The sequence below is a fragment of the Trematomus bernacchii genome, unplaced genomic scaffold (assembly GCF_902827165.1).
Source record: "Trematomus bernacchii unplaced genomic scaffold, fTreBer1.1, whole genome shotgun sequence".
Taxonomy (NCBI): Eukaryota; Metazoa; Chordata; class Actinopteri; order Perciformes; family Nototheniidae; genus Trematomus; species Trematomus bernacchii.
In genome coordinates this window covers 18,503,224-18,529,175 of record NW_022987739.1, presented here as the reverse complement: position 1 = coordinate 18,529,175, position 25,952 = coordinate 18,503,224, and the positions used below count along the sequence as shown (strand labels likewise).

Genomic DNA, 25,952 nt, shown 5'->3' with positions numbered 1-25,952 from the left:
TCACTTGCGCCCTCTACAAACTCTACAGGTAAAAGAACATCTGAAAAGCTTCTTTCTCTTTTTTAGGTAAATGTTTCCATTTACAGAAGGTTTAATTCAACTAATGCAATAAAACACATTTGTGATGCTTAAATATAAAAAAAGCCTTTAAAAAGGGGTTCCACATTTTGACCAAGAATGTAAAGATTTGTATTGAACTTTTCATCATGGCTGCCCCCAGCTGGTATTCAATGGTAGTGGAGCATCCTATTTTCTCCACTGAAAGGTCACCATAGGGTGCATTTCGTCTACCATACTTCACTGACTATTATATGATCTCGTCAAGAGTTTAAGATTTTTTTTTTTATTGCAAACGTTAATGTTATTTCAATTTCCTTTGAATTCATTTCACATTTGAATGCAAGCAGTGGTACTCACTTCAACATAACAATACCTTTGTTACAGCAAACTCAACCCAAATTTAACAGGAAATGTTTTAACTTATAAGTAAACTGGGACATTCGATTTTGGAATATCGCCCTTATTAAAACAATGAAGAAAAAACACTAGTTTTTCAATTGAAATCTGTATTTTTGTTCATTTTAGAATACAAATGAAATAAAACTACATTACTATTATTAATTTACATTCATAATTACAGAGCATGATATCTTACAATGTGTTCATTTTGGACAGAAATGACTGTTAAATAAATTGTTACTAGAAAGAAATATCTGTGCAGTATGTGGGGCTTTTGAATAACAAATTAATAAAAAGTGGCACATCTGTGAAAAAAAACACAACTCGGTTGAGGCTCAAACACAGTACTTGTGCTAACAAAAGAAATGTAACAGTCATATATTAATCACAATACTTCACACTTCTTGTAGCATTGATTGAATTTCAATGTAGCGTTTCTTTATGTACTCAAGACATGAGGCACTTTTGTAGGATTAACCGGGACTTTTTTCAGTGTTTAAATTCAATAAGCCAACATAACTTTGACAAATATTATACCAAAAATGACACTTTAAATTATCACCTGTGTTTACAGCAGACAGAAAAATGTATTAGGCCTAAAAACAAATTCAATATTTGAGGACTCTTGAACCTTTTGGAAAGTTGGTGAGTGACTTTACCAAGTATCTGACAAGATGTTGCGGTAATTTTTTAACACATTTGTGTTTTTAAAAGGTATGTAGATTATTTTAAATGCTGCGATTTCCCCATTTTTCTCTTTTAGGATGATGCTCATTATCACCCTCAATGACCAGTCATACTGAATAAAGGCCAGGGCTGGCTTTGATTCTCTTGGCACATGTTGGTAAATGTCACCAATGGGCTATAGCAACCAGATTCAATTAAAAACAGCAGCTCAGTGGACGGATGCTTGTAGAGTCCAGAGGTAGTGAGGAGAAGGAAGATGGCAGCCTTTATACACGCAGAAGTGCTGACCGGACTTTCTCTGTGGTGAGTTGATACTGCTGCTGTTTGATGATGTCAAGGCAGTCTCTGAGAACCTTCAGACATGTACACATTAGTATTAAAAGATGTCAAAGTGGAGGCGGGAAAAGATAAATTGTATTGGTAATGCTTTATACCTTTCTGGTGTCCTGAGGCAGAATGACTCCATCGTCCCAGAGTCTGCCGGAGGAAAAGAATGCTGAGCTCTCCTCATCCAGTCTCTTATTTAGCTTGTCCTCCTGCTTCTTCTTCTCCTCCTCCTCTTCTGCCTCACTGTCAGGGGAAGGCAGAGAGGCAGCGTGACCCGGAGCCGTCATCGACACTCTGGCATTGGGCCACAGGAACAGGAAATTAGGGTCAAAAGCCCGCCCACACTAGAAAAAAAAACAGAAACAGGATTCAAATGATTGTGGAGTTATTCTAGATTCTACATGAGCGTAAAGTATGATGATGAAGAAAAGTACGGAAAAGATTATGAGAATCTCACCATGGCGTAGCTGTCTGCTCCATGGCAACCACCAATTACCATGGTGATTTTTGGGACGGAGGCACACGCTACTGCTGACATCATTGAACCCTGAGCCTTCAGGCGGTTAGTGTTCATCTCTGCCTGGAAGAGAAAGAAAAAAAAACACAGAGAAAAAAAAACAGATGTTGATTATTTCAAAATGTTTCATAATTTTCACAATTGTATTATTTCCCCAAAGTCCCAAAATATCAAGGCAAGGCAAGTTTATTTATATAGCACAACACAAGGCAATTCAAAGTGCTTTACAAAAATGAAAGTCATTAAAGCTCCCCTATTATACTGTTTTCATCAATATATTATAGGTCTCAGATATATACAAAACATGTCTCCAAACAGATTATGCATTGTAGCATCCCATAATCCCCTCTGTTTCAGCCCTGTTTCTGAAGTGCTGATTCTCTGTCTGTTACTTTAAACTGGCTACACACCAACCCGATTTTGGGAGTCAGAGGCCGTCAGAGGCCGTCAGAGGCAGTCGGGCATTCGCGGCGCCCTACTCCGGTTGGTGTGTCCCGCACCGTCGTCTCTTTACGGCACCTTTTCACACCTCCCGCGGCCGATTCAACATGTTGAATCGGCCGCGGGAGGTCAGAGAAAGTCGGCCCAAGCAATCACTCTGATTGGCTGTTCACACTACCGCTGCCTGCTGGTAAGGACAGTTATTGCCACTCGTCGACTGAAGTATTTGCGGTGTGTTCGTAGGCGGGCGGCGTAGCGGGCGGCATAGCCGACGCAGGCGACGTAAAAGTCGGGACGCCTTCGGTACGCGTTCTTTGGTCTCAGGTGGATGTGTAGCGGCCTTTAGATGAAAATAAGGAGCCACTCCCCTCGCCTGTCTGCAAGATATTTGGTTAAAAAAAAAACACAATGGTGCTCTAGGAAGAGATTCAGGTGATAAGGTGTGGGGGGGGGGGTTACCTTGGTTGGTTATTGGCTAATGGTTACACAAGCCAAAAAAATCGTTATGACATCATAAAGTGGCCAAAATCTGATCAGCTCGTTTTCAGACAGGTTTTATATAAATGGATCAGGACAAAAAGAGAGGGAATACTTTTTCCTGAAACTTTCAGAATCTCTTTACACAGAGGGGACACATATTTATGTATAAAAGACATGAAAAAGTGCATTTTGCATAATAGGTCCCATTTAAGAGCATAAAACACATTATAAACATTAAAAAGCAAAGATAATAAAACATGAATCACACAGGTACATGAATAAAAGTTACAGTGCAGTATAAGATGTGAATAGTACAACATTGATTTAAACAATAATAATAATAATAACTTTAATCAGATATAAATCCAAAAAAAAAAATATATTAGTTTTATCAATTCTACTTTTGAGTTGTATGTTGTATGTATGTTGTATTTCAGCAGGCCTGTGTGTGTCACTGGGGGTGTGTACCTGAGTGGTGGTGAGTGTAAGCGCTGCGGTGGGCACTGTGTTCTGGAGGAAGAGGAGTGGGATGTCTCTTTGGTCACACAACTGGACAAATTGACTTCCTTTCAGTGCCGCTTGGTATGACAGCTCTCCATTGTTGGCTACTATTCCCACTAAGTTGCTAACACAGAACACATACACAGATGTAAAAAGGTGCTCACATATACTCAAGAACAAGTAATACCACAACTAGAGCATGAAACTATCCTGCTGATGAGTGAGTCACACTGCTCTCCAACAACAGTAAGCGTTATGTGACAGTTGGTCATTGGTGGAGGGACAGAGTTTTACATTTGCTTTGGTCTTTTTTACTTTTGACGTCTGCTGATCTGATTAAGATGTTACTGAGGGCAGCAGCTAATCCTGTGAGGGTGAGGGGTCACTGTGTTTCTGAAGGTAAGCCTTAAATTATGCAAATGTCTAAGGAAGCAATGACAGAATCAATAAGAGTTTCATTAACCCACCAGCGACTATATAAGTGCCCTACGAAGGACTCTTTTTGTTTTAGAAAATATTATAGATCTGAGACAAAGACAAACAGGGATTGAGAGGGGGGTTGGCAGGTTAACAAGCACCGTGCATTTTGGTCAACAAATCTATTATTCTAACATACTTAGAGACCGTTTGTTGGCTGAAATGTGTTCCTGTTATTGCCCTTGCTATCTTAACCTACATCTTAATCCCTGTGTGTGTGATTGTATCTTTTACCCATGAATCTTTGCAAAGCCAGTGATGAGCGTGGTTCCATAGCGAGCTTTAAACTCCTGGAAGCGGCTACCGTCTGTCAGCCGACTGACCACCTGGACAGACACACAGAAACAACAAACAGCTTTCATACATACTGCATCAGTGAGACAGCAACATGAGCGCCATGATAAGAAAAGGACTTTTCCAAAAATCACAACGAAGTGTGAAGTGATCATTTACAAGAAAGTGACATTTAAAGTGTTCACTGTCAGCTTCAGTTACTGCTTGTGTGTGTGTGCATACTGTACCATTTTAACATCCAGACTGTAGTTATAACTCTTAGGAGCGAGCCCCAGAAGCTCCTCTGAACTATACAGCGGCTCTTCCTCAGCTTTCTTCTTCCTCGTTCTCTCCTCATCCTCCTCCTCTTCCTCGGGCAGTAGGAAGTTGAGGGTGGACACAATGTTTCTGGTACACTCATACGCCTCCTTTTCATCCCAGGAAAAATGGTCCACACAGCCACTCACCCTGAAGAGAAATCAACAGGCATGATAATGTGAATGTATTCTTATTTCTTTAATGATAATAACAATGTGTTTAGTGACGTACTCTGCGTGAAGCGTGGCTCCTCCCAGGTCTTCTGGTGTGACTTCCTCTCCCGTGGCGGCCTTAACGAGCGGTGGCCCGCCCAGAAATATGGTTCCTATCCGGTGCACCATCACTGTCTCTTCTGCCATGGTGGGGATGTAAGCTCCACCCGCCGTGCATGACCCGCACACCACCGACACCTTTTGGATTGTTAGTGGTTTTCATTTGAAAATATGTTTTTCAGAGTGCACATTTTAAAACTGAAGTAGTTGAGATTTTATCCAATTCTTATGTGGATTTTTGTCTTTTCTCTCAGGACTTTCAAGACGGACACAACATTTCGACCACATTCCTGCAGTGCGTAAAGTCTTATCTATGTGCGGTTAAAAAAACTACATTGAGAACAAATGAAATATTATTTCACAATGTTATTGTTGGGCATAGACCTTGGCCCTTTCTCATTTCTCTAATTCCTCTCCTCGACTCCTCTCCTCTCCTCGACTCCTATCCTTGTGTCTTATGGCGCGTTTCCACTACACGGCCTCGCTCTGCCCCGCTCGGTATGGCTGGGCCTCGTTAGGACTGGCTCACTTTATGGCACATTTCCATTACAGTTTAGGAACTGGGGTAGTATCTATAGTAACGCAGTGTAGGCGGAGCCGTGACGTGATCTTCAGAGAACCCCAGAAAAACAACACAGCCGTTAGCTGTTAGCACTCAGAGCTCACAGCTCCTCATATATGTTCAGAAACTAGACAAAAGTTAAACAAGTACAAACCACAGACTGCCTGTGTCATGGCGAATACAGTCACTGCTTTATTTATGTCTGTATAGGCCGTTGTTGTGAGTGTGGACGGTCGGAGCATATACTGCGTTAGCTTAGCCAATCTCCATTTAGAAAACACGCATTTTAAAAGGTTTTTCGCCTGCCGTCTGTCTGCAGACTTGACAAAGCATTAATTCATGGTTTTTACTAACCGGTATCAGTATGTTGTTACTTCGGCATCATTTTGAAACGTGTATTACAATTAAATCACGGTCAAATATGTCCATCTTGTTGTATTGTAGCCCCCTTGCCAGCGATGCTCTCTCTAGTTTAGCATACTCAGCCCGACTCAGCCTCGTTGTCTCTGGCCCTAGACCCGCGATTTTATGAGGCCAGAAAAACTGTGAATTAGGACCCGCCGGCCGGTACTAGGCCAAGTGGAAACGCAACCAAAGACGGGCCGCTGACGTCACAGCCCTCTTAAACCGTGCTTCGCGCTGTAGTGGAAACGCGCCATTAGTCCCGCCCACAGGAGATGCGAGTGGAGGAGCCGAGGAGAGAAATGAGAAATCCTCTCCTCTGAGCGGTCATTTTAAAGAGTAGTCCATTAATGATGACAGGAGGCACAGCCCTCTGTCTGATGGACAGATGTGTTCATGACGACTTATAGATTTACTTTTAATTCACAGTGCGGTATAATGAGACAATAACAGGCTACAGATGCGGACATATACACTCAGAATCAAACAAGTATGAGAGCACTCTCATAATAACGTAACACTATCAGAGACTGGATATATGATATTTGTGACTTTAACCAGAGCTGTCTCTGTGCTATGATGTGTTCTAAAGCCAGACTGAAAATCTTCAAATAAATCTTTGTTTTTTTAAGTAATCACACAACTGTTTTGCGAATGCTTTTTCAAGAATTTTTGAGAGGAACGGAAGATTAGAAATAGGTCTATAGTTGGCTAAAACCTCTGGATCGAGGTTGTGCTTTTTAAGAAGAGGTTTTATCACTGCAACTTTAAATGATTGTGGAACATAGCCTGATAATAAAGACATATTCATAATATTTAGTAAAGAAGTGCTAATTAATGGAAAAACTTCCTTTAACAGCTTAGTTGGAATCGGGTCACGTTGACGGTTGAAGAAAGAATCATTGAATTCAATTGTTCAAGGTTTATGGCTGAAAAGCATTCTAATTTACTATCTAGTGTAATATTAGAACTTACATTTCCGGGAGCTGTTGATAACACTATACTGGTCAAAGGCAAGAGGTCATTAATTTGGTTTCTAAGAGTTACAGTTTTATCTTTAAAAAAACACATAAAATCATTACTACTGAGTGCTATGGGAATAGAAGGCTCAATAGAGCTGTGGCTCTCTGTCAGCCTGGCTACAGTGCTGAAAAGAAATCTTGCATTATTCTTATTCTCATCTATTAATGAAGAGTAGTAAGCTGCTCTCGCTTTACGCAGTGCTTTCTTATATTCATTGAGAGTAATATGCCAAATTAAACGCGATTCTTCAAGTTTAGTGGAACGCCATATCCTTTCAAGTTGTCTCGACTTTTGCTTTATTTTGCGGGTTTCGGCATTATGCCATGGAGCTAGTCTATGTTGTTTTATTTTCTTCTTTTTCAAAGGAGCAACAGAGTCTAATTTTATTCACAGGGCATCTGTAGCACTATCAACAACATGATCAATTTGGGGTGGTGTACATTTTGTATAAGTTTCCTCCCTTACATGCAGACATGCTATTGAGTTAAGGAAATATATGATATATTATAATGTGATATGATGTGATTGATGATGTGATATGAATGATAATGGGACACATCGACGTCTGCACTCACACTGTCGCGGACTGTAATGTTACTTTGATCCGGTAACTTATGTTGTGGCAGATATTTAAAGGGGACCTATCATTCAAAATGCACTTTTTGATGTATGTTATAGATAAATGTCTCCCCGGTGTGTCAGGGAACTCACGCAGCATCAGAAACCCAAATCCGTACCCAAATCTCTAAAAACCGGGCTACAACGGAGCTGATCCAGATTTGCGTCCGATATGACGTAGGGCCTAATATCGGAAATGTAGGCTGGCTTTACACCCACGGCCAGGGGCGGACTGGCCATCGGGACGTTCAGGACGAATCCCGATGGGCCGGTACTGAAGTGGGCCCCCCCTCCCCCGTTGACAATTTACTAGCGGGATTTACTTGCGGCACCGAGCTGGGCCAGTCGAGAGCCCCGGGCTGATTTGTAGTCCCAGTCCGCCGCTGCCCACGGCCCTATCAGAAAACAATGCCCGACTGTTTTGGACGTAATATGGTCGGTGAATGTTTACATTAGCATCGCTAACACTCAGAGCTAACCTGTACTGCACAGAGCATGTGTGTGAAGAAGCAGGAAATAAAAAGGAACTCACCTTGTGGTATAACCGGCAAGAGAGAAAGCCTTTGAGCTCCATACTGTTTCAGAAATAATCCTTGATAATCCATGATATGGCGTTTCATCACCGCAGTATCTGCCGGTAGAATTTCCCCTATGAGTTTAGCCCCCTCCTTTTTTTTTTATCAATTTTTTTTTTTTTTTAAAGGTTTATACCCCAAATCAGCACTTTTCAAACAGGAAGTGAAATAGAGGGATATGAGGCATGGCTAGAATGGCTGATCTGTTTGGTATTTTGACCAAAACACTTCATAGACATGTTTTTTATATATTTTTATATATCCGAGACCTATGCTATTGCCTAAAAATAGCATGATAGGTGCACTTTAAGTAAGCTTTCTTAACGCTAATGTTATAAAAGTCAGATTGCTCTGAAGATGGGAGGTGATATTGTATTAATTTTCACGTTCACAGTCGGTGATTTTTGCGGGCCGTCTTTCCTGCAATGGCAGTTTTCTGTATTTCCTTTATCCTGTAATATGACTTGATAGCTTTAAACTCTGCACACTGAGCTCTGATTGGTTAGCAGGCGGTGATCTCTGATTGGTCAGCAGGCGGTGCTTTCACTGAGTTGATCTCTTATCCTGGAACCAAACCTGCTCCGGAGCAGATTTGCCGTTCAGCACAAGTTACCATGGAGATCTACCCCAGTAAGAAGTGAACCAGCGTCGTAGAACCGGAAACCCAGAGTTAACCCTGAAATTACCTCGCTAACCGAAAATCCTGCTTCGTAGTACAGGGCACTGGAAAGGTAAGGTCAGATGTGCCATGTGTTTATGTTTATTACAACAACTTTTATTTTTTATTTACTTCTTTATATTTCCTTACCTGTGGGATCTTCATCGCAGACATGATGGCTTCGTTATAGAACGTCCTTCCTCCCTGGTTCTTATCAGGAAAGATCTCTGACTGGCAAGAATACACACACACACACACACACAGGTTAGAACTACAAACTGCAGTCATGTAATTCAACCATCTATCACATTTAAAAATACTGTAATGATGCTAACCTCTTATTATGGCTGGGGAGGCTCTGTCTATGTGTGTGTGTTTACCTGCAGTGGTAGAAAAGCTCCTCCAGAGTCCACAAGGTAAACACAGGGCAGGCGGTTCTGAATTGCAATTTCCTGTGCTCGTAGCTGTTTCTTTACAGTGATTGGATACGCTGTGCCGCCCTTCACTGTGGCATCCATGGCAATGAACACACACCACAGGCCATTGATCCTGCCGATGCCTGGAGGGTTACACATACAAACACACAGAATAATTCAGTGACATGTGCATCAAAATAAATTGCTCACAGTTTGAAATAAAAGAAGGTAGAAGAGGAAAATGATTTAATCAGAGCCATTTAGCAAGAGAATAGAAAGATACATTATTTACAGTAAGTGGTTTCTCACCAGTCAGGCATCCAGCTGCAGGGATGTCCCCGTATGGCAGACCCAGACCAGCCAATAGTGACAGCTCCAGGAAATCCTCATCATCCAGAAGGAGGCGCAGTCGATCCCTGACCAGCAACTTCCTGTTTCTCTGAGTGTGTCTGGCGATGGCTTTTTCCCCTCCACCCTTCATTGCCTTGTCAGTTAACTCTATGTACCTTACAGAGAGAGAGAAAGCTCATGCATTTGTAGACATTTTAGTTAATAATGCAGTGGGGGAAATCGACCAAATGGATCAGGGCTAATGAGAGTAGAACTGACTTTTTGTGGCAGGCGTTGCTGTTTTGTAGGTTTGCTTCATACACATGTTGTTGGATGGGCTGGAGGGGCTGCTCCAGCACAGGGAAGGCACTGTGCAGAGACCTTTTCCTCTTGGCTGCAGAGCTCATACAGCGGACTGAACACTGCCAACGCTGCTCAGCCAGCCTGAAACACAAGATTCATAAACTAACTTTGTTATCACTGAAAGGAAGGGTCCACCTTTAGTCAGAAATACAGTAGGGTAAAGTGTACTACCTTTATGGCCTGTTTACAACATGACAATAGGGTAGAAAGGTGTGCAAACACAGAAGAATATTGACAATAGGGTAGAAAGGTGTGCAAACACAGAAGAATATTGAAAAAGTATTGTGTTAACCGTACTGCAAGTTACAATGACAATTCTAACCAGCATATTTACTCAGATGTGGCTATTTGACATTCATTCTGGGATTTATTAGAAACAGGCATGACTTAACAGCAGTTTTATTAGGTATATTTACCATAAATAACCAACTTTACAGCATCATAATGACCAAATATTATTGAGTTATAGTCATGTCTAACACTAATGTAATAATATCCTATAAATGTATGCTAAAGTAGTCAATTTCACTTCTTTTCATTAGCTAACCTTGGAGGAGTTTAACAGAGAAAAACTATATTTGATATGATTTATTAGGAAGAGCCAATATAAACGTGCAATTATAGTTGGTATATTGATATCATAAAAATATTCACAAGTTTATTCGCAATAATGGTCAGAAAAATATAATGTTTTCCTAAAATTCTTAGTTAATGAATTACCTGTGATGTCTTTCCTCTGTGGTGTTTCTCAACATCCATGAGGGTGAGAGAGTGTGTTGAGGCACAAAGCCTGGACACACTTTTCCTCCGCTACACACACTTCTTTTAGGGACAGAGAACAAACAGGAGTAGGTACAATAGCTTAGGGCAAGTGACAGGTTAATATTTATTCTGACTATTTGTGTATTGTGTATTTTGTATTGTGGATTCTTAAAATAATTAACTACATTTGAGGTACTTGTACTTTACTTGAGTATTTCCATTTAATGCCATATATATATATATATATATATGTATATGCATATATATTATACTTCTTCTCTGCTACATTTAAAAGGGAAATAATTTAATTGTACTCCACTACATTTATTAAACAGCTTTAGCCATGGATTTGTAAAAATTAGTGGAGGAACTATTTAAGTCACAAAAGAGTCTATTTTTGTAAAAATATTTTACAAAAACTAAATCAGAACTTTGTTTGTCTTCAACAGTCAAATGTTTATTGATGCAACAATATAACCTAGAAATGTCACATCTATAAATGTAATTATATACACACATAAAAGGCAATTGTTCTGCACATTGATAACTTTGACTGGTTATACTTTAAGTACATTTTGCTGATAATACTTTCGTACTTTTAAGTAAGATTTTGAATGCAGGACTTTTACTTGTAATTAAGTATTTTGACAACAATGATTTGTTAGCATTAAAAAATATGATGCAATATGTCATACATTCAACTATTTTGTGAAATACTCCAATATGATGCAGTAAAATGCTACTTACACATGAATTCGACAAATGCACCATTTTACCTAAGTAACAATTTGGATAGAGGATATGTTATATATTATGTTTACAGTGTTATTCCTACTATTAATGCGACTTCATAATAACTATACCTCAGTTGCTACTAAAAAATATTGAACCCAGTAGGCTGGAAACAAAAGTATGAAAGTCAACGCCGACAATGCACACGCTCATTTCTCACATTCTGTCTATTCAAACCATAGACTGTATAAAGATTCAAACACATACATCGAAACATATTTATCAGTATAGCATGCATTTAACGCAAGACAAGTGGTAAGCTAACTGCATACAAAATAAAACTATGCCAAAGGTCGTAAGGACCCCTGACTTCACTGTAAGGTGAGAAATAAATGTGTTTTTTTGTATTGGTCAATTTAAAGAGTCTTACTTTACTATGCAGCGGTACATGTCAGTCTGCCTGCTGCAATACAGCAAATTATGCTCTTTAATAGCTAAACATTCAACCAAAACAGAGCTCGACGTCTCCTCTTCCTCTGTATTGTGCTTGTTGGTAGCTATTGCACCTGTGATACACATTACCGCCACCTACAGGAGAAGAAATCAGGTTCATCTATCGATCTATCTATCCCCTGCAGCATTATCAGTTTCTCTGGTTTTAGTTTTTATAATAATAATAATAATAATAATACACTTTATTTGTATAGCACCTTTCATGCACAAAGCAGCCCAAAGTGCTTTACAGAAAACACAACAACAATATTAAAATATATATTTCTAGAATTTGTGGAATCTCAGCTTGTAAGCTTGTTTGTGCATATCCGATAAGTATATCGATTGATTTATACCTAGAGTGCGTTAGCATTTTTTCGCTCAGGGCTCATTTAGACGCTTCTTGTGAGACTTGTGTATTGTTTCGGTAAACATGGTTCATATCATCAGTTAGATGCGTTTCCTCTGAGTAGGACACATGAATAGTTTATTACATTTTAAGAAGCCCTGAGACACAGTTTCGTGAGGAAAAAAAAAACGGGGGAAAAAAGCCCCTTAACAGGTTAAATGGGAATTAAATCAGTGTTCCCAAAGCCCCGGTGTTCTGCAGTTTGTGTGGGCCTACTGTACTGTTGCACAGTTTATGCTGTAGAAACTATGTCCAGGACAAGGTGTTTGGAAGTTTCATAGCTAACCACACTGAAGTTATGGAGGTATTGATCAGTCTTCTCATATTTTTAAGCCTCAGAGTTGGCAGGACCCCCGGCGGGACAGGTGTCGGCGGGACCCCCAACAGAACAGGACACAGAGCTGGCAGAATCTCCGGCGGGACAGGTGTCGGCGGAACCCCCAACAGAACAGGATCTGGTGTTGGCAGGACCCCCGGCGGGACAGGTGTCGGCATCATCTGCTCATGTTGGCCCAGAAGATTTCCCTGAAGAGAAATGGCGTGCTGGACCGGAACAGAGGCCGGAACCATGGCTGCTGGGGCCAGAACTGGGGCTGGAACCATGGCTGCTGGGGCCAGAACTGGGGCTGGAACCATGGCTGCTGGGGCCAGAACTGGGGCTGGAACCATGGCTGCTGGGGCCACGACTGGAATCCTGGCCTTGCGTCTCCTAGAGACCCTTTGGAGGCTCCGTGGACCTCCTAAGGCAAGGCGGGATCCCGAGAAGGGGTTTGAGGCTTGAAGCTGGCACTCAGGGCTGCTAGGAAAAACTCTGAGAAATTCAGGCAAAGAGCTCCACAGCCATGGCACGTTATCCACCTCCATTTGTGCTCTTTTGAGGACAGCCTCTTTCTCCCTGCTAGTCGAGGTTCCACTCCACACAGCATAAAGACATCGAAGGGAGTAATCCAGAGAAAGCAAACCAGAATCAAAATCAAAAACATAATCCGCTGGGTCCATAATTGGTCGGTTCATTATGTTAGGATGCGTGGAAGGGTAGGACCCAAATGCAGACTATCAAAAAAGGTAAGAGGTCTCGAAACAAAAAGCGAGCTTTATTTTAAAAGCTGAACAAAAACATGGCAAGAAACAAATAGGTTGTACAAAAACTGACCGTGACCAACATGGAGGGAGACAGGAGAGACAACCGTGAATGACATGGAGGAAGACAGGAAAAACCAACAATGAACCGACAGGGGAACACAGGAAGAGACAAGACTAAATACAGGGAGGGGTAATCACAAGACAAGACACAGCTGGGGTAAGAGAGGCAGAAACACAAGGGCAACAGGTGAACACAATCAGACAATCAGACACACCAGGGAAACTAACGACAGGAAGGCAAACACAGGAAGAAGGAACAGAGAAGACACGAGGAGGAAAACATTTCAAAACAAAAGTGGAAAAAATAAAACATAAATACAAAACCCTAACACCATTTTTCTAATAAATCATGTTTCAGAGACAAATTCAGCATAGGTTTTACAAGTACACACATTTTTTTTTACAAGTACAAAACTTTTTCTTCTCACGGCGGAATATTACTGCCAAAAGTCACGTGACTTTTGGCAGTAATATTCCGCCGTGGTTGTGCTCATACACACTCACACAAGCCATTTGAAAAAGATAATTTCATTGTATTTCAAAATGGCATCCATCAACACAAGCACTATTTATAGAAAGAGAAATGGTAAGTTTGTAATTTTGTAATTACCAGTGTTGTGAGTTCAATATTTTTAATTAATTATAGAAAGGGAACATCTTAGGAGTTAGTGTAGTGAGTTTCAGAGCAGTGTCATACTTATTTGACCTAAAACTAAATGTTTTTAGGAATGTCCTCTGAGGAGGACATGGGGATTTGCTAACTTTTTATTTCCCCCATTTTACACAACACAAATGGAGTCCACTATGGGCCAAAACTAACACTTAGGTTTCTGTAGGGTTCATGGCAGACGGATGCAGTGGGAAAACATACATCAAGTGCCTCAAGTGTCAGATGTATCTCTGCATTTCAAAAAAGGATGGAGTTCTACAAATGAGGGCTCAATTTTTGTTGCATTGAGTTGTTGTGCTCTAATGTTGTCTAAATGTACTTGTATGTTAATGTTGTTCCTATGCTTCGCATAACTAACACCCGGTGTCCTCTACAAAGGACACACAATAAAACCAAAATAAAAATATATTTGTTTAGTTTTTGTTAGTCATGATGTTTATACCACCCTAAAGACTTGTGTGATCAAAAGAAAAAGCATGTGTAAGCAATTGGGAAAAAAAGAAGTAAATTCCTGACTTAGTTCATGGGACTCTTTAGAGTAGCCTTTACAGTAAACAATATAGTATATAGTAAAAACTCCCCCCCTATAGCCAAGTATGGAAACAAAATAACAGATATCTTATAAACATAAGGTTTACTTCACAATACCTTCACAAAGTGGATTTGGGTGCCATCCATCTCGGGTGCATGTGGCACTGCTGGCGCCACCTTTCCTCCTGTAGCCTGTCTCACACCAGTAACGTTCCGTCTCTCCCGATTTGAATGTTTGCTGCCAACGACTGTCCCATGAAGACACATGTGGGACTCCTTGTGTGCTGCACGTAACCTCTAGAATAAGAACATGTTTTGTAAATCTCAAGTAATCGAGACATGATTGATAACCATCATCACAGCTTATGAAATATAAAAAAATAAAACAGCATTCACAGCAGTATCATACCTTGGCATAGAGGTCTGATAGTCCACTCTCCGTCCTCTTTGCATGTAGTTACTACTGAGGTCGGTTGATACCCAAAAATCCAGTACTTGTCTTCACAATTTACTGTCACTTGGTCACCAGGTAGAAACGTGTTTCTATAAGCAGGTTCATAGCTGGTTCCTTTCAGCCCTGGCAGTTGTAGTTTACATGTTATTGCTGTATTTGTTGAAAAATAAACATATTATCCGTCAGAACCTATATTTATTGGTAAGTGTCACCAGTACACTGCATTACTCAGTTTTTACTTACGTTCACACAGAGGTGTGGGGCTCCCAACAAACATTACCCCAACACATTTTAAATGTAGTGTTTTTAAAAATAATTTAGGGAATGACACAGAAATAAACAGAATGAAAATGTCCCTTGAATTTTCAGTTAAACTGTAAATAATAATTGTTAAAATAAAGTGAAACAAACCATTTAGAAATGAATACTAGTCTCCAATAAAGAAAAATAAGATCACCCTTTAATGAGCAAAAATTCAGTTTTTGGGTGCTGAACATATTATCTTTGTTGCATAATACACATAAGCAAGAATACAAATGTATTTAGGAAAAGGCTAATTAAAAAGCCGTAGTGTGGATGCAGCCTGTAACAATGGGGTGTGGGAGGGCATGGTGGTATAACATCTGTTGCTGTTTTTTAACTGCAGGTTCATAGCTGGTTCCTTCCAGTGGTGGCAGGTATAGTTTACATTTTATTGTTGCACTGTCCGTCACAGCACCAGTTTTCAGTGGTTTGTCTGATATAACAAGTCAATTGAAGTTACTCAGTTCACACATAGGTTCACATTAAGTCCTGGATATGGTTTTATTCATATATAGAGAAACAGAGGGATTCATAAATAATTCCCCCTCTTGCTTACCTTCCTGTTGTAAAGACGTATCCATTTTAAGGCATAGTATAAAGAACCCAAGAAAGTAAAAATATGTCATTGTGAGGATCCAGGAATAGCTGTACTTCTGTAATTACTTAAATCGAGTCTTTCTACACAGTGGAAAGTACAAACAATTGAATGAAACTGTCTCAGGAACACGAGTACCTCCCCCTTACAACACGCACACACGCAGGCACACGCACACACACGCACACACGCACACACGCACGCACACACACACACACACACACACACACACACACACCACACACACACACACACACACACACACACACACACACACACACTCTCTCTCTCTCTCTCTCTCTCCCTATATATATGTTATTTGTATTATAAAACAACCCTGATATGGAAATAGTTTTTTCCACCGTATTTTGCAGTATTGGAAAAATAAGTATTTCATACATTTCAGCATGCAAACAATGATTTACGTGCAGGTTATATGAGTAAGTATAACACATAAAATATAAAAACTGTTTGTTCTCTTTCAGTTATTTAAAGAAGTCCACGAATTTGAGGACGACAGTCTGACCAGGGTTTAGAATAACTTGTCCTCCCCTTTTACCTTCTATAGGCTTATACAGTAATGATGTCTCTCTAAGGGGTCCCAACAAAGACCCATATCCCTCCAGTTCTCATAAATGTACACTGGCTTCCTGTCTGTGGAATAATATATTTCAAAATTACAACTTTTGGAGTATAAAGCACTGAATTGTGCAGATTACAGTAGCATGAACTGTTCTACAAATGTTGTCAATCTCTTTCCTCTGGTTTATCATTAACATGTTTGTCCAGCAAGCTCATGTCACTTCCAGTTAGCTCAATCGTTTACTGGCAGAGAGCAGGGTCATCACACCTTCAAAACATCGAACCGATCTCAATGTACCAAAGGGTATTCGTTTGACAGAGAGGGGCAGTGGTATAAAGTTACTAAGTAGATTTACTAAAGTACTGTACTTTAGTACAATTTTGAGGTATTTCTGCTTTACTTGAGTATTTCAATGTTTTGCTACTTTTTACATCCACTGCTCTACAATTCAGAGGTATATTGTATACTTTGACTCAACTACATTTATTTAATACCTTCAGTTACTTTGCAGATATGGATTAATGATGTGAAATATAATTCACACTTAAATCAGACTTTAGTTACACCTGGAGTACATTCACAAGCTACCCTGCAGTATACAGAAATAATTAAAACTAGCTGCACCTTTACCAGCTTTGATAAACACTTTAATACATCAATAATTATAGTCAAATCATATAATATATATTATTCTGAAAAGGGCCAGTTTGCATAATAAGTACTTTTTTGATGGTACTTCTACTTTTACTCAAGTACAAGATCTGAGTACTTCTCCCACATCTGCACAGGGGGCATTTGAAATAAAAAAACGGTTTGCAAGCAAGGTACATACTTTGAAATACTTATAATACTAGAAAGTATTGTCATCATCTACTCAATGACATTCTTAGAGTTGGAAAATAAAGATGGTAATAAGGAGTATTTACATATTTTCTCATAATACATATACAGTAAGGAAGGAAACAGACTGATTGAACGTGTATTTTCTATATATGCTCAATTTTTGTACTTTTATTTAGCATTCAAATGGTATTCAGCCAAATCAGGCCAGTCACTTTGAGTGAAATAACCCCTTCACTGGCAAGTGGGCAGGAGCATCACACCATCAACACATCTCATGTTCAATGTTCAATGTGCCGACAGGTCTTCCTCCTTCTTCTGATTTTGAAGTTTCAGGTTCCATATCTTCTCTTTTTTATGGTGCTTATGTTGTATATCTTATTATACTACAGAAATTAGGTCAACTTATAACATTATATAACAGTGTTTATGATCAGTATATATTAACAGTATATTGCAGTATATACTCACTGTATACCAGTACACATGTATAGTATATACAAGTATAAATGTACAGTATATAACAGTAGATTACGTGTATGGTGAAGACATAGCTTCAGTTAAGGTTTAATATGATCATAATGGTAACGTGTACCTCCAGCAGGTAAAGTGTACTTCTTGAAACTCCTTACCAGGACCATGATGTGTTACAGGCAGCAAGCCTAGTTTGTAATGAACATTACTCTTACTTTCAAAATGAACAAATCCAACTATAAAATATGTATTTGTCTATTTGTTGGCAAATGTAGCTCGGTAGATAGAAAATAGTTCCTACATGAAACTGCTCACAACCATGACTGCGGATTATTTTGATTTCTGGAAATAAACACTGCTTTTAAATTCTACATCTAAAACGTATCTATTTGAGGCTATGAGCAACACAAGCCGAGTGGCATCGAGTGCCATTATATTCAAGAAGAAGCAGACATCTCTACGGCACACCAAAACAATACAGACTGATAAAGTGCATTACAGGAGTGAAGAGAAATATGTATTTCTGTTTTCTGGGGAACTGCTGCTTAAAAACTGTTGAAGAAGCATTCATGGAAAATTATCTTTATGTTTAAGGAAAATCATTATTAGGAAACTTGGCCCAGTTTGGTTATTTATTGTGCTTTATTAATATTTTGGATATCATCTTTTTCCTCTTCATGAAAGATAAAGAGTTCATCTGAAAAATAGAGGCAGAAATCTGACCAAGTCAACATATTTGTTTTATTAGAATGACCACACAGAGCACTGGGTTACACACACTTGATTAGGAAAGAACTGGTCGAACTCTTTACTTTGGTTAATCATGTACATGTTTGTCCAGCTAGTTCATGGTCATCACATCCAGTTGACTAAAAAGCTTTAGTGGCAAGTAGGAAGGAGCATTACACCATCATTACATTTCTGACGCATGTTCAATGCGCCGTCATGTCTTCCCCTGGTACACATGAACTCAATTATATCATCATGTTCTGAATACATTTTATTGTTTGCAACATGTCTGAAGCCAATATTATGTGTAGTCATGTCTTGGCGATTCACAGTGCAGGGTTCTGCAAGAGAAAATGGATACACAGCATATTGTTAATACTTAAAAGTCATTCAGAGGGGCGGGCATATTGTTAATGGCAAATGACTATAACGCCTAATTCATACGTACTACAAATATATTTAGGTCTTGAAAACTATAGTCCAAAATGTAATCAGTATATTTTTCTGTTTCAATACTCACCATTCAAAGCCTTACTAGCTAGCATACTGGTAAACAGACAGGAAGTTATATTGCCTTATACCAAAAACCTCACAGAATAAAAATATGCAAATGAAATTGTAACTTACTGAGGCATCTCATCTGTCCAATCCATTCACCATTGGTGCAGGTTTTGTGAGGACCACCCTGCATTTTGTAGTAATTCTGACAGATGTATTTAACCTTGGCTCCGTTCCTGTACTCGTGTCCAACAGTTCCCTCAATGTCTCCATTTTCAAGGGGTGTTGGTTTTCCACAATCCGAAGAAGCTAAAAGCATTTGGGTAATGACAAAGAGAGTATTGGCATAAGCAGGTTGCAATTATTACATGATCTCTTACATGTACTGTTAAGTTGCACAAAAATAAACAAGGAGTGAGAGCACAGAGTAAGAATGTAAATAAAATGAATTAGAGGATATTGCAGTATCCTGTCATGGATGCATGGACTGCCCTGAGCCCAAAATGCAATCATTTATCTTTTAAAAAATGTCACATTTTTCTCTTGGCCTGAAAAGCTGGCTCTCTTGTTGGCACAAGGCACAAGGTGAACTGGCACAGGACAAAGGGAGACGAGGACTATATACAAGAGGTAATGGGACACAGGTGGCAACAATCAAGGGAGGGGCTGACAATCACATGGGGAGGAAGACACACAAGGGCAGGAGAGCTCTGAAACCAGAGGGAAAGGTAAGTACCAAAATTAAACAGGAAGTGCAATGACAGGACTAGACAGGTGAACAAAGAGACTTGACAAAACATGAAACAAATAACATGAACCTGATGAACTACCTTAATATGACATGAATACATTAGCAGACATGACGGGATGTTACAAAAACGTTACTTTATGACAGCACATTTATTCTTATTTGAGGTAAAACAGATGGTTTTCCACCTTTCGATGTTTAATTACTGTAATATATGTTTCTGTACAATTATTATACTATTCATGAAGCAACAAAATCAAGCAACATCTAATTATGCAAAAATGCTAAAAGAAGGTGAAAAATGTAAAGGGAATGTTAACTTACTGAGGCATCTCATCTGTCCAATCCATTCACCATTGATGCAGGTTTTGTAGGGCTCTCCCTCCATGATGTAGTGATTCTGACAGATGTATTTAACCCTGTCTCCGTTCCTGTACTGGTATAGAACCTCAATGTCTCCATCTGCAAGGGGTGGTAGTGTCCCACAACCCAAAGAAGCTAGAAGCATTTGGGTAATGACAAAGAGAGTATTGGCATAAGCAGGTTGCAATTATTACATGATCTCTTACATGTACTGTTAAGTTGCACAAACATAAACAAGGCTTGAGAGCACAGAGTAAGAATTGAAATACAATGAATAAGAGGATAATGCAGTATCCTGTCATGGATGCATGGACTGCCCTCAGCCCAAAATGCAATCATTTGTGACATATCTTTTAAAAGAATGTCACATCTAGTCAGTCTTTTCCCCCCATTCAAAGTATCTCTTTTAAAAGGCAATATTTAAGATAGGCTTTATTTACCTACACATACAGTACTTTGGACTGTGCTTATCTCTGACAAGTTCAAATCTAATATAACGTATGACACACATTGTTCTCCGTTTATCTACGAGTCAAATCTACGACTCAAATCTACGAAGATGAGGATTTCTGATATGGATTTTGTTAAACAACAGAATAGTAATAGTCTCATTTATAGAAATATAATTTTAAAACAATGATTACAACCCCTACACACATGCATTATTTCCACTGTATCTATCTTATCTTATCTTACAGTCTTTTTCAGCTTTAGCTCGTCATTGCTCTAAATCCCACTTACAATAAGTAAAAAGCATATTCAGTCACTATGGACTTGTTTTTCATTATAACACAATAAAGAGACAAAATAAGGCAATTGTAATTCATTTTCTTTTTGAATCAATATGGCAAATGTATAAAAGTTGTTTAATACATAAATGATTGATTCAGTCATTCCATTTCCAACAAGTGTATATAATAATACATGCATGATGTATTAAGATGATATATGAGTATGAGTAATGCACACTTAAAAATCACTTCCTTACTGATGAACAGATGCCAAAAAGACCATAGATTATTTTTAGGGGGGGTCCATTTGATTGGCATTTCTTTGGACCACCAACAAAACCAGCATCACTGTTGTTGAGCGGGAGCTGTGGGAGGGAATACATGTGTTCAGTATCTTCTAACCTTTCTCTAACCATAACCAAGAGAAACTAGAACCTAATCCTAACCATAACAAAGTTTGAGACGCTTTTTTATTTGCGATCTATAAACATAAATCAGTGCATCTTCTGCTTCACATCTTAATGATAATAATACATTGGAAACTAATTGTAGCATTTCTTAAGGAATTATTTTTCAGTTTAAATCATATGCCATTAATAAAGTTGTATGAACTTGAATTGAAAACAAAAGAAGTAAATTCCTGACTGTTCCTGTGCTTAGCTGCACTTAGTTCATGGGACTCTTTTTAAAAAATAAATAAAACAGCATTCACAGCAGTATCATACCTTGGCATAGAGGTCTTATAGTCCACTCTCCGTCCTCTTTGCATGTAGTTACTACTGAGGCCTGTTGATGCCTAGAAATCCAGTACTTGTCTCCACAATTTACTGTCACTTCGTCACCAGGTAGAAACGTGTTTCTATAAGCAGGTTCATAGCTGGTTCCTTTCAGCCCTGGCAGTTGTAGTTTACATGTTATTGCTGTATTTGTTGAAAAATAAACATATTATCCGTCAGAACCTATATTTATTGGGAAGTGTCACCAGTACACTGCATTACTCAGTTTTTACTTACGTTCACACAGAGGTGTGGGGCTCCATTCTGCTCTTACTCCTCGCTCTGTGCATTTGAAGATCTGGCTTCAGCGCGTCTAAATGAGGGTTTACACTGAAACTCCAGGACTTGATTTTCTATGTACTCTTGGATTTGTCCAAGGCACATCACCATTTTCAATCTCGGGTGCTGTACATATTATCCCTGTTGAATAATACACAAGCAAGAATAAAGATTTCTGAAAGGTCACCTATTATGCAAAATCCACTTTTTCATGCATCTTATACATACACATGTGTCCCCTCTGCGTAAAGAGATTCTGAGAGTTTCAGGAAAAAAGATTTGCTCACTTTTTGTCCTGATCCATTATATAAAAACCTGTCTGAAAATGAGCTGATCAGATTTCGGCCACTTTACAAGCCAATTACACAAGTTATTGGCTTGTGTAACCATTAGCCTATAACCAACCAAGGTAACACCCCCCCCCCCCTTATCACCTGAATCTCCTCCTAGAGCACCATTGTGTTCTTTTTAACTAAATATCTCTCAAAAGGGCGAGGGGAGTGGCTCCTTATTTTCATCTAAAGTAACAGACAGAGAATCAGCCCTTTTGAAACAGGGCTGAAACAGAGGGGTTTATGGGATGCTACAATGCATGATCTGTTTGGTGTTTGGAGCCAAACACTTCAGAGACATGTTTTGTATATGAATGAGAACTATAATATATTGATGAAAAACAGTATAATAGGGGAACTTTAAGGTAAAGGCAAATGAAAAAGCCATAGAGTGGAATGCGCCTTGAACAACTGGAGGGGCGTGGTGGTATTACATATTTTGCTTTTTTTACATTTTACATGGTGGTCATTATGTGCTTTTTGTTATGTTGGTGTTCTTGACAGGGTGATTAATAGTGTATGTGTGTCTGTCTACCTCTTTCCCTCTATTTTCAAATACAAATGTTTACTTTCAACAAAATATTTGTGTTTCTGCACATATCTCTGTCCTGCAGAACTATCTACATACAGAACAAAGTCCATAAGAAATTAGTGTGCTTTTGATTGAGCACCAGAGTTTGAAGTTGGTTGGAAAAAGTGTCTCGTATTTTAAATGAAGTGTGTGCCATTTGGTGCACACTTCAAGTGTTTATCCTCCAGAGACCCACCCATTCATTTTTGTCCTCTGTGGAGCACATTGGGTTTTGGTCCATTACTTTGAGCTTATACATGCCACAGCATTAAGTCCAATTGTACTCCACAGAGGACATCCTGGGCTTTCAAACATATGACATAATGTGGGGGTGTGGCTTTGAAAAAGATAATTTCATTGTATTTCAAAATGGCGTCCAACAACACAAGCACTATTTATAGAAAGAGAAATGGTAAGTTTGTCATTTTGTAATTACCAGTGTTGTGAGTTCAATATTTTTAATTAATTATAGTAAGGGAACATCTTAGGAGTTAGTGTAGTGAGTTTTCAGAGCAGTGTCATACTTATTTGACCTAAAACTAAATGTTTTTAGGAATGTCCTCTGAGGAGGACATGGGGATTTGCTAACTTTTTATTTCCCCCATTTTACACAACACAAATGGAGTCCACTATGGGCCAAAACTAACACTTAGGTTTCTGTAGGGTTCATGGCAGACGGATGCAGTGGGAAAACATACATCAAGTGCCTCAAGTGTCAGATGTATCTCTGCATTTCAAAAAAGGATGGAGTTCTACAAATGAGGGCTCAATATTTGTTGCATTGAGTTGTTGTGCTCTAATGTTGTCTAAATGTACTTGTATGTTAATGTTGTTACTATGCTTCGCATAACTAACACCCGGTCTCCTCTACAAAGGACACTCAATAAAATAAAAATATATTCTTTTAGTTTTTGTTAGTCATGATGTTTATACCACCCTAAAGACTTGTGTGATCAAAAAAAAAAAGCATGTGTAAGCAATTGGAAAAAAAAGAAGTAAATTCCTGACTGTTCCTGTGCTTAGCTGCACTTAGTTCATGGGACTCTTTTTTTTAAGAGTAGCCTTTACAGTAAACAATATAGTATATAGTAAAAACTCCCCCCCAATAGCCAAATATGGAAACAAAATAACAGATATCTTATAAACATAAGGTTTACTTCACAATACCTTCACAAAGTGGATTTGGGTGCCATCCATCTCGGGTGCATGTGGCCCTGCTGGCGCCATCTTTCTTCCTGTAGCCTGTCTCACACCAGTAACGTTCCGTCTCTCCCAATTTGAATGTTTGCTGCCAACGACTGTCCCATGAAGACACATGTGGGACTCCTTGTGTGCTGCACGTAACCTCTAGAATAAGAAAATGTTTTGTAAATCTCAAGTAATCCAGACATGATTGATAACCATCATCACAGCTTATGAAATATAAAAATATAAAACAGCATTCACAGCAGTTTCATACCTTGGCATAGAGGGCTGATAGTCCACTCTCCGTCCTCTTTGCATGTAGTTACGACTGAGGTCGGTTGATACCCAAAAATCCAGTACTTGTCTTCACAAGTTACTGTCACTTGGTCACCAGGTAGAAACGTGTTTCTAGAAGCAGGTTCATAGCTGGTTCCTTTCAGCCCTGGCAGTTGTAGTTTACATGTTATTGCTGTATTTGTTGAAAAATAAACACATTATCCGTCAGAACCTATATTTATTGGGAAGTGTCACCAGTACACTGCATTACTCAGTTAATACTTACGTTCACACAGAGGTGTGGGGCTCCATTCTGCTCTTACTCCTCGCTCTGTGCATTTTGAAGATCTGGCTTCAGCGCGTGTAAATGAGGGTTTACACTGAAACTCCAGGACTTGATTTTCTTTGTACTCTTGGATTTGTCCAAGCACATCACCATTTTCAATCTCGGGTGCTGTACATATTATCCCTGTTGAATAATACACAAGCAAGAATAAACATTTCTGAAAGGTCACCAGTACACTGCATTACTCAGTTTTTACTTACGTTCACACAGAGGTGTGGGGCTCCCAACAAACATTACCCCAACACATTTTAAATGTAGCGTTTTTAAAAATAATTTAGGGAATGAAACAGAAATAAACAGAATGAAAATTTCCCTTGAATTTTCAGTTAAACTGTAAATAATAATAGTTAAAATAAAGTGAAACAAACCATTTAGAAATGAATACTAGTCTCCAATAAAGAAAAATAAGATCACCCTTTAATGAGCAAAGATTCAGTTTTTGGGTGCTGAACATATTATCTTTGTTGCATAATACACATAAGCAAGAATACAAATGTATTTAGGAAAAGGCTCATTAAAAAGCCGTAGTGTGGATGCAGCCTGTAACAATGGGGTGTGGGAGGGCATGGTGGTATAACATCTGTTGCTGTTTTTTAACTGCAGGTTCATAGCTGGTTCCTTCCAGTGGTGGCAGATATAGTTTTCATTTTATTGTTGCACTGTCCGTCACAGCACCAGTTTTCAGTGGTTTGTCTGATATAACAAGTCAATTGAAGTTACTCAGTTCACACATAGGTTCACATTAAGTCCTGGATATGGTTTTATTCATATATAGAGAAACAGAGGGATTCATAAATAATTCCCCCTCTTGCTTACCTTCCTGTTGTAAAGACGTATCCATTTTAAGGCATAGTATAAAGAACCCAAGAAAGTAAAAATATGTCATTGTGAGGATCCAGGAATAGCTGTGCTTCTGTAATTACTTAAATCGAGTCTTTCTACACAGTGGAAAGTACAAACAATTGAATGAAACTGTCTCAGGAACACAAGTACCTCCCCCTTACAACACACACGCACGTACGCACGAACACACACACGCACACACGCACACACGCACACATGCACACACACACACACACACACACACACACCACACACACACACACACACACACACACACACACACACACACACACACACACACACACACAACACACACACACACACACACACACACTCTCTCTCCCTATATATATGTTATTTGTATTATAAAACAACCCTGATATGGAAATAGTTTTTTCCACCGTATTTTGCAGTATTGGAAAAATAAGTATTTCATACATTTCAGCATGCAAACAATGATTTACGTGCAGGTTATATGAGTAAGTATAACACATAAAATATAAAAAAAGTTTGTTCTCTTTCAGTTATTTAAAGAAGTCCACGAATTTGAGGACGACAGTCTGACCAGGGTTTAGAATAACTTGTCCT

General features: G+C 39.0%; 3 protein-coding genes across 6 annotated transcripts; all 3 read right to left on the bottom strand.

The window, feature by feature from the left end:
- Nucleotides 1-322: 322 nt before the first annotated feature.
- Nucleotides 323-21,863, bottom strand: si:ch211-198n5.11 (methylcrotonoyl-coenzyme A carboxylase 2). Of its 4 annotated transcripts, none has more exons than XM_034146885.1 (15): nt 21,770-21,863; nt 21,482-21,676; nt 14,556-14,735; nt 10,420-10,521; nt 9,616-9,780; nt 9,316-9,512; nt 8,971-9,149; nt 8,741-8,821; nt 4,712-4,890; nt 4,411-4,630; nt 4,124-4,215; nt 3,380-3,536; nt 1,931-2,053; nt 1,581-1,817; nt 323-1,499 (listed from the first exon to the last, which is right to left on the bottom strand). In XM_034146885.1, the coding sequence occupies exons 4-15, from the start codon at nt 10,452-10,454 to the stop codon at nt 1,413-1,415; spliced, it is 1,752 nt and encodes a 583-aa protein (XP_034002776.1). In that variant the 5' UTR covers nt 10,455-10,521; nt 14,556-14,735; nt 21,482-21,676; nt 21,770-21,863; the 3' UTR covers nt 323-1,412. The 4 variants fall into 4 exon arrangements, with proteins under 4 accessions (XP_034002776.1, XP_034002774.1, XP_034002775.1 ...); XM_034146883.1 differs by lacking the exons at nt 21,482-21,676; nt 21,770-21,863 and adding exons at nt 14,848-15,042; nt 15,752-15,867; XM_034146884.1 differs by lacking the exons at nt 21,482-21,676; nt 21,770-21,863 and adding exons at nt 14,848-15,042; nt 15,136-15,159.
- Nucleotides 18,410-20,185, bottom strand: LOC117495581 (complement factor H-related protein 2-like). The gene is made up of 3 exons (XM_034146886.1): nt 19,987-20,185; nt 19,044-19,223; nt 18,410-18,757 (listed from the first exon to the last, which is right to left on the bottom strand). The coding sequence occupies exons 1-3, from the start codon at nt 20,168-20,170 to the stop codon at nt 18,567-18,569; spliced, it is 555 nt and encodes a 184-aa protein (XP_034002777.1). The 5' UTR covers nt 20,171-20,185; the 3' UTR covers nt 18,410-18,566.
- LOC117495085 (beta-2-glycoprotein 1-like) lies at nt 21,858-25,468 on the bottom strand. The gene is made up of 5 exons (XM_034146151.1): nt 25,338-25,468; nt 24,462-24,644; nt 24,174-24,368; nt 23,882-24,061; nt 21,858-21,952 (listed from the first exon to the last, which is right to left on the bottom strand). Exons 1-5 carry the CDS (start codon nt 25,405-25,407, stop codon nt 21,858-21,860), a joined length of 723 nt encoding a protein of 240 aa, XP_034002042.1. The 5' UTR covers nt 25,408-25,468.
- Between the last annotated feature and the right edge of the window lie 484 nt (nt 25,469-25,952).